The sequence below is a fragment of the Puma concolor genome, chromosome D4 (genome assembly GCF_028749965.1).
Source record: "Puma concolor isolate L17-30 chromosome D4, mPumCon1.1.hap2, whole genome shotgun sequence".
Taxonomy (NCBI): Eukaryota; Metazoa; Chordata; class Mammalia; order Carnivora; family Felidae; genus Puma; species Puma concolor.
In genome coordinates, this window is record NC_141679.1 from 46,046,188 (window position 1) to 46,061,039 (window position 14,852).

At 42.4% G+C, this 14,852-nt stretch overlaps 1 protein-coding gene across 8 annotated transcripts in view; it reads left to right on the top strand.

Moving 5' to 3' along the window:
* Positions 1–10,686, top strand: part of FOCAD (focadhesin) — a 317,812-nt gene extending 307,126 nt beyond the window's left edge. For all 8 annotated transcript variants that reach the window (XM_086685396.1, XM_086685393.1, XM_086685394.1 and 5 more), the window contains 3 exons: positions 5,718–5,969; positions 7,997–8,072; positions 10,292–10,686. In XM_086685396.1, the coding sequence (XP_086541522.1) occupies positions 5,718–5,969; positions 7,997–8,072; positions 10,292–10,365 (402 nt within the window). In that variant the 3' untranslated portion in view covers positions 10,366–10,686. The remainder of the gene's footprint in view (positions 1–5,717; positions 5,970–7,996; positions 8,073–10,291) is intronic.
* The last annotated feature ends 4,166 nt before the right edge of the window (positions 10,687–14,852 follow it).

Genomic DNA, 14,852 nt, shown 5'->3' on the forward strand with positions numbered 1-14,852 from the left:
AAAATAAATAAATGTTAAAAAAAAATTTTTTTTAATAAAATTAAAAATCAGCAGGTGGGGTTCTGGGAGAGCCTGGCCGCTCAGAGGAAACCGAGTCCCTGCCGTTAAGGAGACAGCACAACAAACGGCCTCTGGAGGTACCGCATAGAGGCAGCAATTTGAAAACTGCTTGGGGCATAAGGGAAGGAGAGTTATTTACTCCTCTCAGAGCATGTCCCTGTCCGGAGGGGTAGTGTCCACGGGGTGACTCCTCCAGGAACGAAGGAGCGGTAGACACCATCTCCTTCCCCAGCGTGAACACAGCGCCACCTGTAGGAACCAGTTTGGCACCCGCATTCGCTGTCTAACTTGCTTACGCTGCGCCCGCCCCTGCCGCCCCAGGCTTCGTGGATCAGCTCCGACTCGCCCCCACCCACCCCCCCCACCCCCCCAGCTGGGCTTGCTCCAGTTCCATTGCTGCGGAAACCCTTCCCCAGACCTGCTCAAACTTTGCCGACCCACGCTTTGCGGGGCCTTGGCAGCGGTGGCGGCGGCAGGTACCCTCCGTGGAAGCCGGGCACGCACTTTGCTGAAACTGGGTGGCCCGCCCACCCGCTCTTTGCAGATCCGCACGGGCTGACCCCGTGGTGGCGGTAGGTCTCCTTTCACAGCAAACCCGAGCGCCTTTGGGTCCAACTGCCATGCCCTACCCCTGAACGCTTTGCAGACCGTGCCCGTCCACTGTGGCCCCAGATGCGGTGGCATGTCCCCTCACCCTGGCGCACACGTCTTGGGGGGGCTTTGCGCATCGCCCTCCCGAGCCCGTTGCAGATCCACCTCCTCCAGTAAGCTCTTGGCCAGAGCCCACTCAAAACGAAGCCACCCGCCTGGAAGTGTGCAAGCGGCCCTGACAGGGAGCAGCGCCACTCCAAAGCGACTCCTGCCTTGGAGAGAGAGCGAGAAAGATAGCCACACACGCCAGTCAGCTTGTTGCCCCACCTATGGGCTGGGGGCAGACGACTGGTCTGATTGCTGGCCCTGCGCGTCAACCAAAGAAGCTTCTTGGGAGACGGAAGACACAAGGAAAGTGCTCTGCAGTTTGGTGCCCCTGCATCTCTGGCAAATGCCTAGTCTGACTCAACTGAAGCCCAAAGCAGCACAGGACTGGCCCACAGACACTACAGGGACCAAACGCTGCCAGTGACAGGCAAAGAGACCCACCGAAGACGACTGGACTGAAGGAAAAAGCAGTCAAGGGACAACAGCAGGGTGCACACAACACACATAGGAGATACCTCGGAAGCACCAGGTTCCGGTAAATGGGGAAAACTGCCCTGCAGAGTGTACAGGACCTCTTCTTCATAAGGCCACTACTTTCAAGAGCAGGAGACATCGCTGACTTTCCTAACATACAGAAACAGACACAGAGAGTTAGACAAAATGAGGAGACTGAAGAATGCGTCTCAACTGAAAGAATAAGAACCACAGCAAGAGTCCTAAGTGAAACAGATAAATATGCCAGATAGAGAATTTAAAGTAATGATTATACTCACTGGCCTTTAAAGAAGAGTGGACGACATCAGTGACACCCTTTTTTAAAAAAAATTGTTTTTAATGTTTATTTATTATTATCGAGAGACACAGAACATGGGCAGGGGAAGGGTAGAGAGAGGGGGAGACACAGAATCTGAAGCAGGCTCCAGGCTCTGAGCTGTCAGCACAGAGCCCGATGCGGGTCTCGAACTCACAAACTGTGAGATCATGACTTGAGCCAAAGTCAGCCACTTAACCGACTGAGCCACCCAGGCGCCCCAGTGACACCCTTAATAAAGAGATAAAGAAGAACCAATCACAGATGATGAACATGATAAATGAAATTAAAAATACACTGGATGGAATAAATAGCAGACTAGAGAGGCAGTGGAAGAATGAGTCCACAACCTGGAGGAAAGAGTAATGGAAAGTAATCAAGCTGAGCAGGAGAGAAGAAAAAAATTAGGCAAAATGGGAACAGACTTCGGAAACTCAGTGACTCCATCAAGTGTAATAACTTTTGCATTATAGGGATCCCAGAAGAAGAGAGAAAAGGGGGAAGAAACTTTATTTGAAGAAATAATAGCTGGGGCACCTGGGTGGCTCAGTCGGTTGAGCATCCGACTTCAGCTCAAGTCATGATCTCACAGTTCGTGGGTTCAAGCCTCACATCGGGCTCGGTGCTAACAGTCCAGAGCCTAGAGTCTGCTTCAGATTCTGTGTCTCCCTCTCTCTCTGCCCCTCCCTTCCCTGCTCGTGCATTGTCTCTCTCTCTCAAAAATAAATAAACATTTAAAAAAAATTTGTTTTTAAATAGCTGAAATCTTTGCGAATCTGGAGAAGGAAACAGAAATTCAGGAACACAAAGAGCTCCCAACAAAATCAATCCAAGGAGGTCCACACCAAGACACAAAGTAATCAAAATGGCAAAAGGTGGCGATTAAGAGAGAATTTTAAAAGCAGCAAGGGAAAAGAAGACAATTATGTGCAAGAGAAACCCCAGAAGGCTATCAGCAGATTTTTCAGTAGAAACTTTGCATATCTCTGATACACATAGATATAAAAATTCTCAACAAAATATTAGCAAACTGAATCCAACAATACATTAAAAAAATCATTCACCACAGTCAAGTGGGATTCATTCCTGTGATGGAAGGGGGGTTCAGTATTTGCAAATCAAACATGGTACAAGATGTCAAAAAGAGAAAGGATAAAAACCTTATGATCCTTTCAATAGATGCCTAAAAGCATTTGACAAAATACAACATCCATTCATGATTAAAAAAAAAAAAAGAACTCAACAAAATGGATTTAGAGCGAAATGGGTTCAGAGGGAACATACCTTGACATAAGAAAGCCACATATAAAAAACCCACAGCTAACATCATACTCAGTGGGGAAAAACTGAGAGCCACAGCAGTCAGCAAAAAAATAAAAGGCATCCAGATCAGTAAGGAAGAAGTCAAACTTTCACATTTTGTAGATGACATGATACTGTATATACAATACCCAAAAGACTCCATCCAAAAACTGCTAGAACTGATAAGTGAATTCAGTAAAGTTGCAGGATACAAAATCAATACAAAAACCTGTTACATTTTTATACACTGATAATGAAGCAGCAGAAAGAGAAATTAAGAAACAATCCCATTTGCAATTGCACCAATGATAACAAAATACCTAGGAATAAACTTAACCAAGGAACTGAAAGACTTGTAATCTGAAAACTATAAAACATTGATGAAAAAAATGAAAATGATAAAAAGAAATGGAAGGACATTCCATGTGCGTGGATTGTAAGAACAAATATTTTTAAAATGTCCATACTACCCAAAGCAATCTACAGATTTAATGCAATCCCTCTCAAAATACCAACAGCATTTTTCACAGAACTAGAACAAACAATCCTAAAATTTTTATGGAACCACAGAAGATATCACAGAGATATCACAATTTCAGACTTCAAGTTACATTACAAAGCTATAATTACAGAACAGTATGGTATTGGCACAAAAACAGACACATAGATCAATGGAATGGAACAGACAGCCCAGAAATAAACCCACAATTATATGGTCAGTCAATCTTCAACAAAGGAGGCAAGAATATGCACTGGGAAAAAGTGTCGTCAACAAATGGTGTTGGGAAAACTGGACAGCAATATGCGAAAGAATGAAACTGGTCCGCTTTCTTATATCATACACAAAAATAAACTCAAAATGGATTGAGGACCTAAATGTGAGACCTGAAACCATTAAAATCCTACAAGAGAGCGCAGGCAGTAATTTCTCTCATAGTAGCCATAGCAACATCTTTCTAGATATGTCTCCTGAGGCAAGGGAAACAAAAGCAAAAATAAACTATTGGGACTACATCAAAATAAAAAGCTTCTGCACAGCAAAGGAAACAGTTAACAAAAACTAATCATCAACCTACTTAATGGGAGAAGATATCTATAAATGACCTAGCCCACAAGAGGTTAGTATCCGAAATATATAAAGAACTTCTACAGCTCAACATCAAAAACCCCCAAACAATCCAATTAAAAAATGGACAGAAAACATAAAAGAGACATTTCTCCAAAGAAGACATCCGGATGGCCAACGGACCCATAAAAAGATTCTCAGTATCAGTCATCATCAGAGATATGAAAATCAAACCCACAAGGTGATATCACCTCATTCCTGTCAGAATGGCTAAAATCAAAACCTCCAGAAACAACAGATGCTGGTGAGGATACGGAGAATCCTTTCACTGTTGATGGGAATGCACACTGGTGCAGCCACTGTGGAAGATGGTGTGGAGGTTCCTCAAAAAATTAAAAATAGAACTGCCCTATGATCCAGTAATCACAATCACATCACTGGGTATTTACCCAAAGAATACAAAAATACTAATTTAAAGCGATATAAGTGCTCCTGTGTTCACTGAGGCATTATTTGCAATAGCCAAAGTATGGAAGCAGCCCACGTGTCTATCAGTAGATGAATGGATAAAGAAGGTGTGGTGTGTGTGTGTGTGTGTGTGTGTGTGTGTGTGTGTGTGTGTATGTATGTGTACATATATATGTATACATATACACATAAATATATACACATACATATGCACATACATACACACACACACACACACACACACACAATGGAATATTATTCAGCCATAAGAAAAAATGAAATCTTGCCATTTGCAACAACATGGATGGATCTAGAGAGTACAGTGCTAAGCAAAATAAGCCAGTCAGAGAAAGACAAACACCATATGATTTCACTCTATGTGGAATTTAAGAAACAAAACAAAACAGGGGCGGGAAAGAAGCAACCAAAAAAACCAGACTCTTAACTATAGACAACAAACACATGGTTACCAGAGGGGAGATGGGCCGGGGAATGGGTGAAATAGGTGTATGGGATTCAAGAGTACACTTAGCTTGATAAGCACCGAGTAATACACGGAAGTGTTGAGTCACTATATTGCACACCTGAAACTAATAGAACACTGAATGTTAACTACACTGGAAGTAAAATTGAAAAGAAAAAAAAAAAAAAAACCTTGGGATTATAGATGTAGGTCAGGATCGAGAGTTTGGGGAGTGTATTTCATTTCATGTCTGCTAATACTCAAAAATATGTTTTAAAAAGTGCCTAATGATTTGTTGTGTCTCCCGCCAAGAATGCTTGTTTTTATTTTGTCTTAATGCTTATATTTTCAGCATTCATGGAACAAAATCAAGTGTTTGCCACTCAAATATTTAAATATCGAGAACAGAAAAATAAGATACATGTGGAGAGTCATTTGTTGTTCAAAATAGAATCAGACTGTACGTTTTTCTAAAACTCACTTGGGGCTACGTAACAATGAATCTAAATATCCCTTTCCGTATCCCTCCTAATGAATTCTTTAGTCTCTTTGGAAACCCCAAAACAGAGGAGTGTCTGGATCTCAATATGATGAGGAATTAAATAACGTTCCCCTGCATTATTAGAGCAATAATAATGAAACTGTCTTAAAAAAGAGGATCCCTAAAACCTTCCAAAATCCTAGAATGTCTATTAAGTGTGGAAATGGAGTTTGCCGTTCAGTCTGGTTCCTCTTCTGGGGTAAAGGGGAAGGTAACACTGCGTCGTGATAGGGGCTGTGTATGTGTACATGCGTTACTTTAAATTGTTAAAACGTGTGACCTAACCTTGTGTCTATTTCCTTTGTAGGCTTTGGACTTCTTGTTGCTGATATTTGCAATCGCAGTGGTTGCATGGGCAGACCATGCGGCCCCTCTCCTCCTTGGCCTTAGTGCCAGTTGGTTGCCATGGCACCAGGAAAATGGCCCAGCTGGGTCAGCTTCGAGCTTCCTTGGCAGGAGTCCAATGCACAGGGTCACTCTGCAGGAGACTCTCACTCTCCTTCCCAGTAGCATGCCTATTCTGCTGCAGAAAGAGCCATGGAAGGAACAGACCCAGAAGGTGAGGTTCGCGGCCGCCCGCCCTGATGGCCATTTTCTCCTTAGCAATTTCTACAGTAGAACTGAGGTTGGGAGTTAAAGTGAAGTGGGCATCACACCACGGGTTTTCATACTCCGCCTCAGAGAGTGAGGCTAACTGCTGGCTGAAAACAGCAACAAAGACAAGAGCAATAACTTGCTTACAGTTGGAGGTGAGGCAGAAAGAGGAGCTTTTACTTGCCTTCCGTTATTAAAGGCACATGTGTTCTTGATCCTGGGGGTGACGGGATGAGTAAGTCCCTGAGCGTTCAGAATGTGAGAGGGAGGACAGACGGGAAGGCAAGTTCAAGGCTGCAAGATTGCATAAGGAGAATACAGTGGCGGTGGATAATGGAGGGAATGACCAACCATGCCTGGGGGTTGGGTCGGGGAAACGGGAATCTGGAGTGTCCGTGTTCTTGTAGCATATTTAAGGTTCCTCATAGCTCGTGCCATCCTACAGCCACATTCCAGGGGCCCGTCATGCTCCTGGTCTGTGCTAGGTGACATGGGGAAATTTGAAAAGGTCATCACCCTTGCCCCCAGGAAAATCAGACTGTAGGAAGCACCATTTGGTTTTTAATGTCGAGTTACCCCGGGCTCTTAGCCGTCGTGCGGAGCATCTGAAAATACCGTGCTTCCTGTGCTTCTCATGAAATGGCTCTGAACTGTCTTTAATACAGTTGATTGAAAGATTCTTCTTTGAATCCCATTTAATGAAAACTGGATTTCTGCGAAGTTGAAAGCTTAAAGCCAACTTTCTGTAGCTTACTGTTAAAAATCTGAACGTTAGTCTTTAAAAATATTTCTGAACTACGGACCCACAGGTTAGCCGTGCGCAACTCCGCTGAGCATCTCAATTAAAATGCCTTTGTTTTCTTAAGCATTAGTATTGTCCCAAATGTTATGTTTTCCATTTAATTTTAAATCAAAACAAATTTTTAAGTGTGGAATCCCCTCATGTTTTTTCTGGCCCCGGACACCATCATCACTTTGGACTACAATGTAGACATCTTGCATCTATTATGTATGTGTAGTGCTTGATTTATTTACTTACCAGTAGGATATTAAAAAACAAAATTGAGAAGAAGAAGGGGAAAAAAATTTAATTTAATTAAAGCAGAGAATTAGGAATATTTTCTTTCGGTTTTACTCTTTCTTCAAACCAGTTTCTATGTCCAGAGTTAAAATACCCGGTACCCGTGACTAATGTGTGTGTTTTTCATGAGTCAAGATTGACAACGTTCAGTCATTAATGAAATTACCTTGTATCTAATTCAAAACCAATTTTGTCTTTACCCTGGGAAATCAGTCAAACTCGTGAGTAGTCTGAGTTTCTACCTCATTTGCAGGATTTATTTGCAGTTAACACATTTGGCTCTATCTAGTAAATTATTTTATGCCTTTCTCTTGGATTTCAACATCATGTTTTGTATCCATTTGGGCACAGATTGTTCTCATCTACAGAATGTCTTATGTTAGAAACAGAGGCTTCTGTCTGATGTGTTTCCCTATTTACCACCTGCCCTACGAGTCTGGGCCTAGATGCACGCGGAATCAGGCAGCATGACGCAGAGAAGGAACGTGAGGCTCTGAAGTCAGGTGCAGTTGGGTTCAAGTCTGGATTCTGCTGTTCATTGGGAGTGGACTTGGGCAAGGTTCTTAACCTCCCTGGTGCTCTCAGAGTGATGAGAGAGAAAGTTCATGGCACACAAGAGACCTCTGGACCCGTGTTTACCTCACAGTTAAAAATCTATAGTAGATCTCAGGATGTTTAGCAGGGGAAGGAGATTTGACTTTGCTGGGCCATTGGACTAAATGGTGGCTGTGTCCAACTTCTCCGTCTCTTATGCCTGGTCCCCTTCTCCTCTCCACTCCTCCGGCTCAGGTCGGTATTTACCTCAGAGCTCCTGCACTGATATGCATGGATGCAGGCCAAAGGGCCCCAACTGGCCTCTTGCTATTAGTGGGACTGTCTTCACTGATCCTGCTCTTTTCTCTTCACCCTAGTTCATTGACTGGCTCTTCAGCATCATGGAAAGCCCCAAAGAAGGCCTCTCAGCCAAATCCAGGGATCTTTTGAAAGGTATTACTTCCATACTACATGCCCAGCATAGATGAAAGCCATCCATGGTTGTCTCTGCTGCAGAAACCACATCCTAGTATATATTGGTCCCTGAAAGGCTCATCTGAACTCAGTTTAGAAAAGTAGTCTGGAGCCGTCGTCGTGTGGCATTTTGAATTAGAAAGTGGATTTAAACAGAGCTCCATGCCTTTAAATTTAACTTTTATCTAAATAGCTTTTAAATGTTTTATTCTAATGGCAAAAGATCACTTTAATTAATTTTAGGAAATGCAGAAAAGAGCAACGAGGAATCCAGAGTCCCATTGCCCAATGGCAATTTTGATATTTTTTCCTGAGAAGTTTTCGCCCTCTCTGCGTATGAGTGTTGTTCTAACATGTTTGTAATCATAAGCAACTGAAAAATACACATAGACACTTTGAGCACACTGCCTTTTTTATTTAAAAATCATCTTTTAAAGCACTTTAACCTTTCAGGCATTTAAATAGGTTTTTGTGTTTTTTATACTTCTCTATTGATTTGTTAAACTATGACTATAGGAACCACAAATACAGAATATCTTCATGTGAAAATTATGTATATTATTTTACTCAAATCTGAGAAGTCTTTTGGGTGTTGGTTCTGTGGCCTGAAATACCTTGTATTGTCATCTGTGTCTTAGGACTCAGGGGTCTGGTCCAACCAATGGCTGCTGTTGATATGGCCTCTGACATGCTGTAAGATATTGCACTAGAAGGTCTCATCTTGGGAAAACCACCTGTCGGCCTACACTTGTGATAATCTTATCTGTCCAGCCTGATAATGGTTATAGTATGACCGTCCTTTTCTCTAAGTAGGGTATAATTTCTTGGTTGCCAAACAAGTAAGAATTCCCTAATCTCTTGGTTCTGATCCTTCTCCCTACCCCCAGCATAGGCAGAGGGCATGTATAGGAAGAGGATTGTGATCAACCACAGAACTTCACTGAGAATAAGGGCAGTGGTCGACATACGTTCACTCGATCCGTCCCTAGAGACTTGCTAGGATTTCCCCCATTTGTTTGCCTCAAGGAGTTTAAACTCATGCTTAATGACCATGGGTCCCTAATACCATTGGCTCCTCCAAACATACACTGTTTTAGGTCATGAAGATAACAAACACCTTGATATGGATGAGGAAAATAGTTATTTGGGTCAAGGAAGAAGTACATGTTCACTTGATTATATAGTCAAGGGCTTATTAGAGTCACACACAAGAATTGTGTAACTCTGGCTTACCTACATTTCCTCACACTATTATATTTTAAATAACAGCTCAATATATTTATGTTAATATCCCAAAATAAGATCTATAATAAGCCTCATACTATTATATTTTAAATAATATCTCAATATATTTATATTAATATCCTAAAATAAGATCTATAGTAAGTTACCTAGAGGAATTACATAGAACTTTCCTACTTGAAATTGATCCCTGAGAGACCCATGACAAATAAGAAAAGGTATAGACTTGTGGGTACATAGTCACATACAGATTAGTACAGTCAGGCTTGTTCCATTGAGCACATGAACCTAATAACTTCATCACAGGACCAGTATTTTATTTCTGTCTTTTACCTTTTAACTGAACATGTAATGGAAAAATCATATTCATGTAGAAAAGTGTACAAATCATAAGCAGGTTTTTTACAAAGGGAACACACCTATGTAATCATCATGAGATAAAGAAAAAAAAAAACAAAAAACAGTGGCATCCCAGAAGTCAGTTTTGGTTAAATCTGCAGAATTTCCTGTTAACTGGTTCCAGAATAACTTAAATAACAATTAAAAAAAACACAACCTTTTCCCCAGCTTTTATTAAAGGCTTTCTACTATTAAAATTCTGCCTAAGGCTTGCTTAGTCTTAAAGATTTAGCCAAGTAAGAAAAAGCAAAGTTCTGTTCTGACACATTTTTTTATCTAAATGACCTTTTCAGGGGCACCTGGGTGGCTCAGTCAGTTAGGCCTCCGACTCTTGATATTGGCTCAGGTTGTGACCTTGAGGTTGTGAGATCGAGCTCTGTGTCAGGCTCTGCACTGAGCCTGGAGCCTGCTTGGGATTCTCTCCCTCCTTCCCCTCTTCTGCTCACACACGTGCCTTCTCTCAAATAAACAAACAGTTAAAAATAAGTAAGCAAATGACCTTTTTGGATGCATTTCACCACATGCAACAGCACACTTCACTTTTTTTGTCCCCTTAGCCACCCTGCTGTCCTTGAGAATTCTCCCAGAGTTTAAGAAGAAAGCCGTATGGACCAGAGCGTATGGTTGGTGAAGTTCTGTGATAGCCGGCAACATCCTCAGATGGATGAGGAAAACCATAGAAATGGAAGAAGTTTTTCCAGAATTCGTGTCTGGGGTCGCTGAGCCTTGACGCAGAGAGTTAAGGGTCACGAAAAGGTGGAGACATAACCGACAGTTTGACTCACGCGTACCAGGAGAAGCGGGCATTGCTTCCATACCCAGGCCAGTTGAGACTGAAACAAGAACTTGAATTTTCCTGTATTTGGCAGGAGTTCAACCTGAAGATTTACTCTGTGCAAATTGGACAACATCATCCTCTCCCCCGTAAATTCTAGTAAAATAATCCTGTGAATGTTGTGCCTGTGACTTCTTTGTTTTAAGGCATGGGGAAGCTTTTGCTAGCAAAACCAAACTTATAGTGGTGACAGTGACATCACCATCGACTTCCCTCGAAGTCTCTGGAGGATATTCGTTGACTTCAAGTTTTCTTATTGAGAAAACAGTCTTGCCGCCTATCAATAATAAGCCTGGTGCGTGTGGAACATTAGCTAACTCAGATTCGTTAGTGGTGGCTATAATTTTCTTACGCTTGGGTCTCTTGAATGCAGTCTGAAAGTTACCGAATCCAAAAAAGCTCCAGCCAAAGAAGAAAACAGGGGCTCACAAACCAAGAAGTTCTAGAGCAGATCCGATCAGGTTCAGTCAGCTGCGCTCGGTGAGGCAAACAATGCCATTAGGGCGCGTGATCACTCCACACAGTTGTTAAGACGGCTGCCCGCAACCACAAAGGGAAGGAAAGGTGTCCTTGCCCATAGGTATGACAGGAGCAGCATGGAGAGGACTCTGGTTGGGCTTGGATCACATGTGAGTCCCCAAACAACACGGACGTGGGACGTGGGGTACCCTAATCTACCGGGCCTGGGTCACACCTAAACCGGGTTTCCTCCAGGAGAAAGATGAGGGAATGTTGGATAGAAATCTTTTTGAGGGGCGTCTCAGTCAGTTGGGCCTCTGACTCTTGATTTCAGCTCAGGTCATGATCTTAACAGTTCGTGGGATCAGGTCCTATGTTGGTTGGACTCTGATAGCACAGAGCCTGCTTGGGATTCTCTCTCTCTCTCTCTCTCTCTCTCTCTGCCCCTCCCCCACTTGTGTGTGTGTGCTCTCTCTCCACCCCCAAAGAAATAAACATTTTAAAAATATATCTTTTTGAACAATTTTTTATAAGTACAAATCTCTACCTTAATTAAGCGGGGTGGCTGGTGGCCTAATGACAAATAAATGAAGTTATGCGACAATGTCCTCGAGGGCGGCGTTTTACTCGAGGGCTTGAGAATCGGGCAGCATTTCCATTGTGATCTGCTTGCTAATAATTTTTCCTTCATGCGGGCATTAATCAAAGCCGCCTTTAACCGATCATATGTATGTTCTGATGGATACATACGTGGGATCACTGGGGATGAACGTTGTGCCCCCCGGAGTGATAATATACCTTTGTGTGTACCATGCCATATCAGTGCCCGGTTCTTTACAAGCACCGGGGAACTTTTAGTCTTCCTGTTTGACATACTGTGCGTTCATGTCATCACCCAGTCAACCTCCCTCCCGCTCAGGTTAAAAATAACTCCACGAGTTTAGTTTCCAAATATATGGATTTGTGATTGCAGGTTCCGGATATCTGTGGTTCACTTCGTAATTCACGTTCTTCTTTCTTTTTGCCGAACCTCAATAAGGTGCCGAGATGCTTTCAGAAAAGGGGAAGGCGAGACGGGCCCTCGGGTAGTATTCACCTGCGTTGCCGATATTTCGTGTTTACTATTTCCTTAGAGGCTGGGCTGGAGGGAAATGAATTTGAGGGCAGAAGCTGAAAGTTTTACATGAGAAGCTAGCTTCTCTTGCCTTCCCCCTGCATACGCTTTCTTATACTTCCTACCAGAGACTGAAATTCATCTAATATCTGTTGTTAGGTGCCATACTGTAAGTTCACTAGAACCTCCACTTGTATGATCTTATTTCACTCCTACAACAGTAGTGTGAAGAGGCATTTCTATTTTGAAATGGAGCAAATACATCTAATGAGAGGCAGAGCTATATATAGATTAGCAGGGCCCTAAAACCCTAGATCCATTGCTCATTCTACCGTATCAGGGCATCAGCATCCACTTTAAGATGAAAACTCCTGGGGCGCCTGGGTGGCTCCGTCGGTCGGGGCGTCTGACTCTTGATTTCAGCTCAGGTCATGATCTCGTGGTCTGTGAGCTCGAGCCCCGCGTCGGGCTCTGTGCTGTCAGCTCAGAGCCTGGAGCCTGGTTCGGATTGTGTCTCCCTCTCTCTCTCTGCCCCTTCCCCGCTCATGCTCTGTTTCTCTCTCAAAAATAAAGCATTAAAAAAAATTTTTTTTTAAAGATGAAAGCTCCTACCAAGGATTGAATCTCGTTCATGCTTAATATCGATTGCTGTAATCAGAGAAACGAAATAACCCTTAAGCACAGGGAATACGGTCAATAATACTGAAATAATGGTGACAGATGGTAACCACACTCAACGGGAGTGCACGTTGGGTAATGTATGGAAGGGTCAAACATCGATATTGTACACCTGAAACTAATACAACATTGTCAACTACAAAAAAAAAAAAAAAAACCAAACCAAAAAAGGATACTACCTCATGTTGATAGGCTGCTGGAATTGGGAAGTTAGGAGTTGTAAAGGAATGGGTTTTTGTGGGTTAAGGGACTTTGAATTCCTGGGCCAGCTTGCAAACGTGGGTGGCAGTCCAGAACAGCGAGAGGAAGTGGACACTGAGGGTGTCTGCATTTCTGCCCTGAATCGGCAGGCAGACCTTGCTGGTGTGGGAGGAGAGGGAAGGAAGAATCAACCCGGTCTTCTAAATCCAGGCTGCCCTTTTGATCTCAAACTTTGTCCCCTGCTTGGGCCCTTGGGGAACAGAAGAGTACAAAATGGGAGAAATAAAATAAATCTGTATCCGTTCTTCCCTCGCCACCCCACTCCACCCCCGTTTTGTTTTCAGCAGTCTTGAGCTGCAGATTTGTGGGATTTTCCGATTCACGGTACCCTCTGAAGGGTCTAAGATATAAGATTCTAAATTGGAAAATCTGAAGGTTCTAAAATCTCAAGATCTAAGGCCACTGGAATGAGCACACTCTGTTGGTCACCTGTGTGACCTCAGGTCAGAAGGAGGCTATTCCCTCAGGATGGCTCGCGTTGTTCTCTAGAAATCAGAAGTCTCTGCCTTTTCAGACCAGATGTTCCAAACTATATACAAAAGGAAATATTCCAAGTTATCTTCTGTTGGGTTTCGAAATCACAAGTTGCCAAGACAAATAGCATGTTGGAATATCCTAACAAATTAATGTGTGGGGTGAAAGCTTTATTATGTGTCTCAGAAATATCCAAACACTCTCTCGATTTGAAAAGTGTGCATTCCAAGCAGATGTTGGCATCCATGCAAGTGCCTAAAATTATCTTTTTTTATTTGTAATGTAATGACTCCATGGTAACTAACTACAGGGTTCTTAACCTTTTTTGAAGTTGACCGCCCGAATTTCTACTACATGATTTCAACCAAAGATAACGATATTGTGATTATAGTAAGACTTTGTTAGGAACTCCGCTGCTATCTTGATGTAACTCGGTAACTCTGAAAATAAGCCGTTTTAAACTTTCAGTAAACATTTTTGTAAATTGCTGTTTTAGAAGGAAGTCGGATCATTTGGTTTGGACGTTGTGGCCTTCGCTAAAGCCAGAGTTGTAGGCTAGGTGTCTGGTGAGTCCGTATCTCCACCCCCACAAGCCCATTCCTGGCCGCAGGCATTTCAGATGGGACCCAGGGACGGAATGGGGCTGCAATAATTCACATCCTTCCTCCTCCCATTGGAGAAAACACCTCATGGCGTCATCTTCATGTGTAAATGTGTATCATCGTCACGTTGGTCCTGGATGAGGTAATGTGTTTTTGTATTTTCTCAAAGGAAATACTTAATTCTGATCCTGGAAACACTAAGGTCTCATTTTTTTTTTTAATGTAAGATAAGGTATAGTAATTACGAAGTTGTGAATATGCAGGTAACTTGTTGAAGATCATTTGATTCTTGTCAAACATAAGGGATGTATGAAATAATTTGCAGCTAAATTATTGGATATGAAACTAAGAGTGACAGTGATGATTCCCTGACTTTGGTTTTATTTCTTGAATACAAGGAGTAACTTCCCTCACAAAGTAGTTGTAAGGATCAAATACAAAAATATGCTTTATAAATTCTCAGATGTAATAGAAATGTTACCACTTATAGGTTTCACTAAAATAGCTCTAATGCTTGACCATATGTACACTGGGACTTGGGAAGATCATAGAAATGTAACGAATTGTTCTCCTTAAAACATTCTAAAAGCAAGTAGCCCATTAAGAAAGGGTACTAACGTAAATTTTAAAAAACTTCATGTGTCTTCTAAACATGAAGTGTTGGGACGAATCAAATATAATTGAAACATCACCTA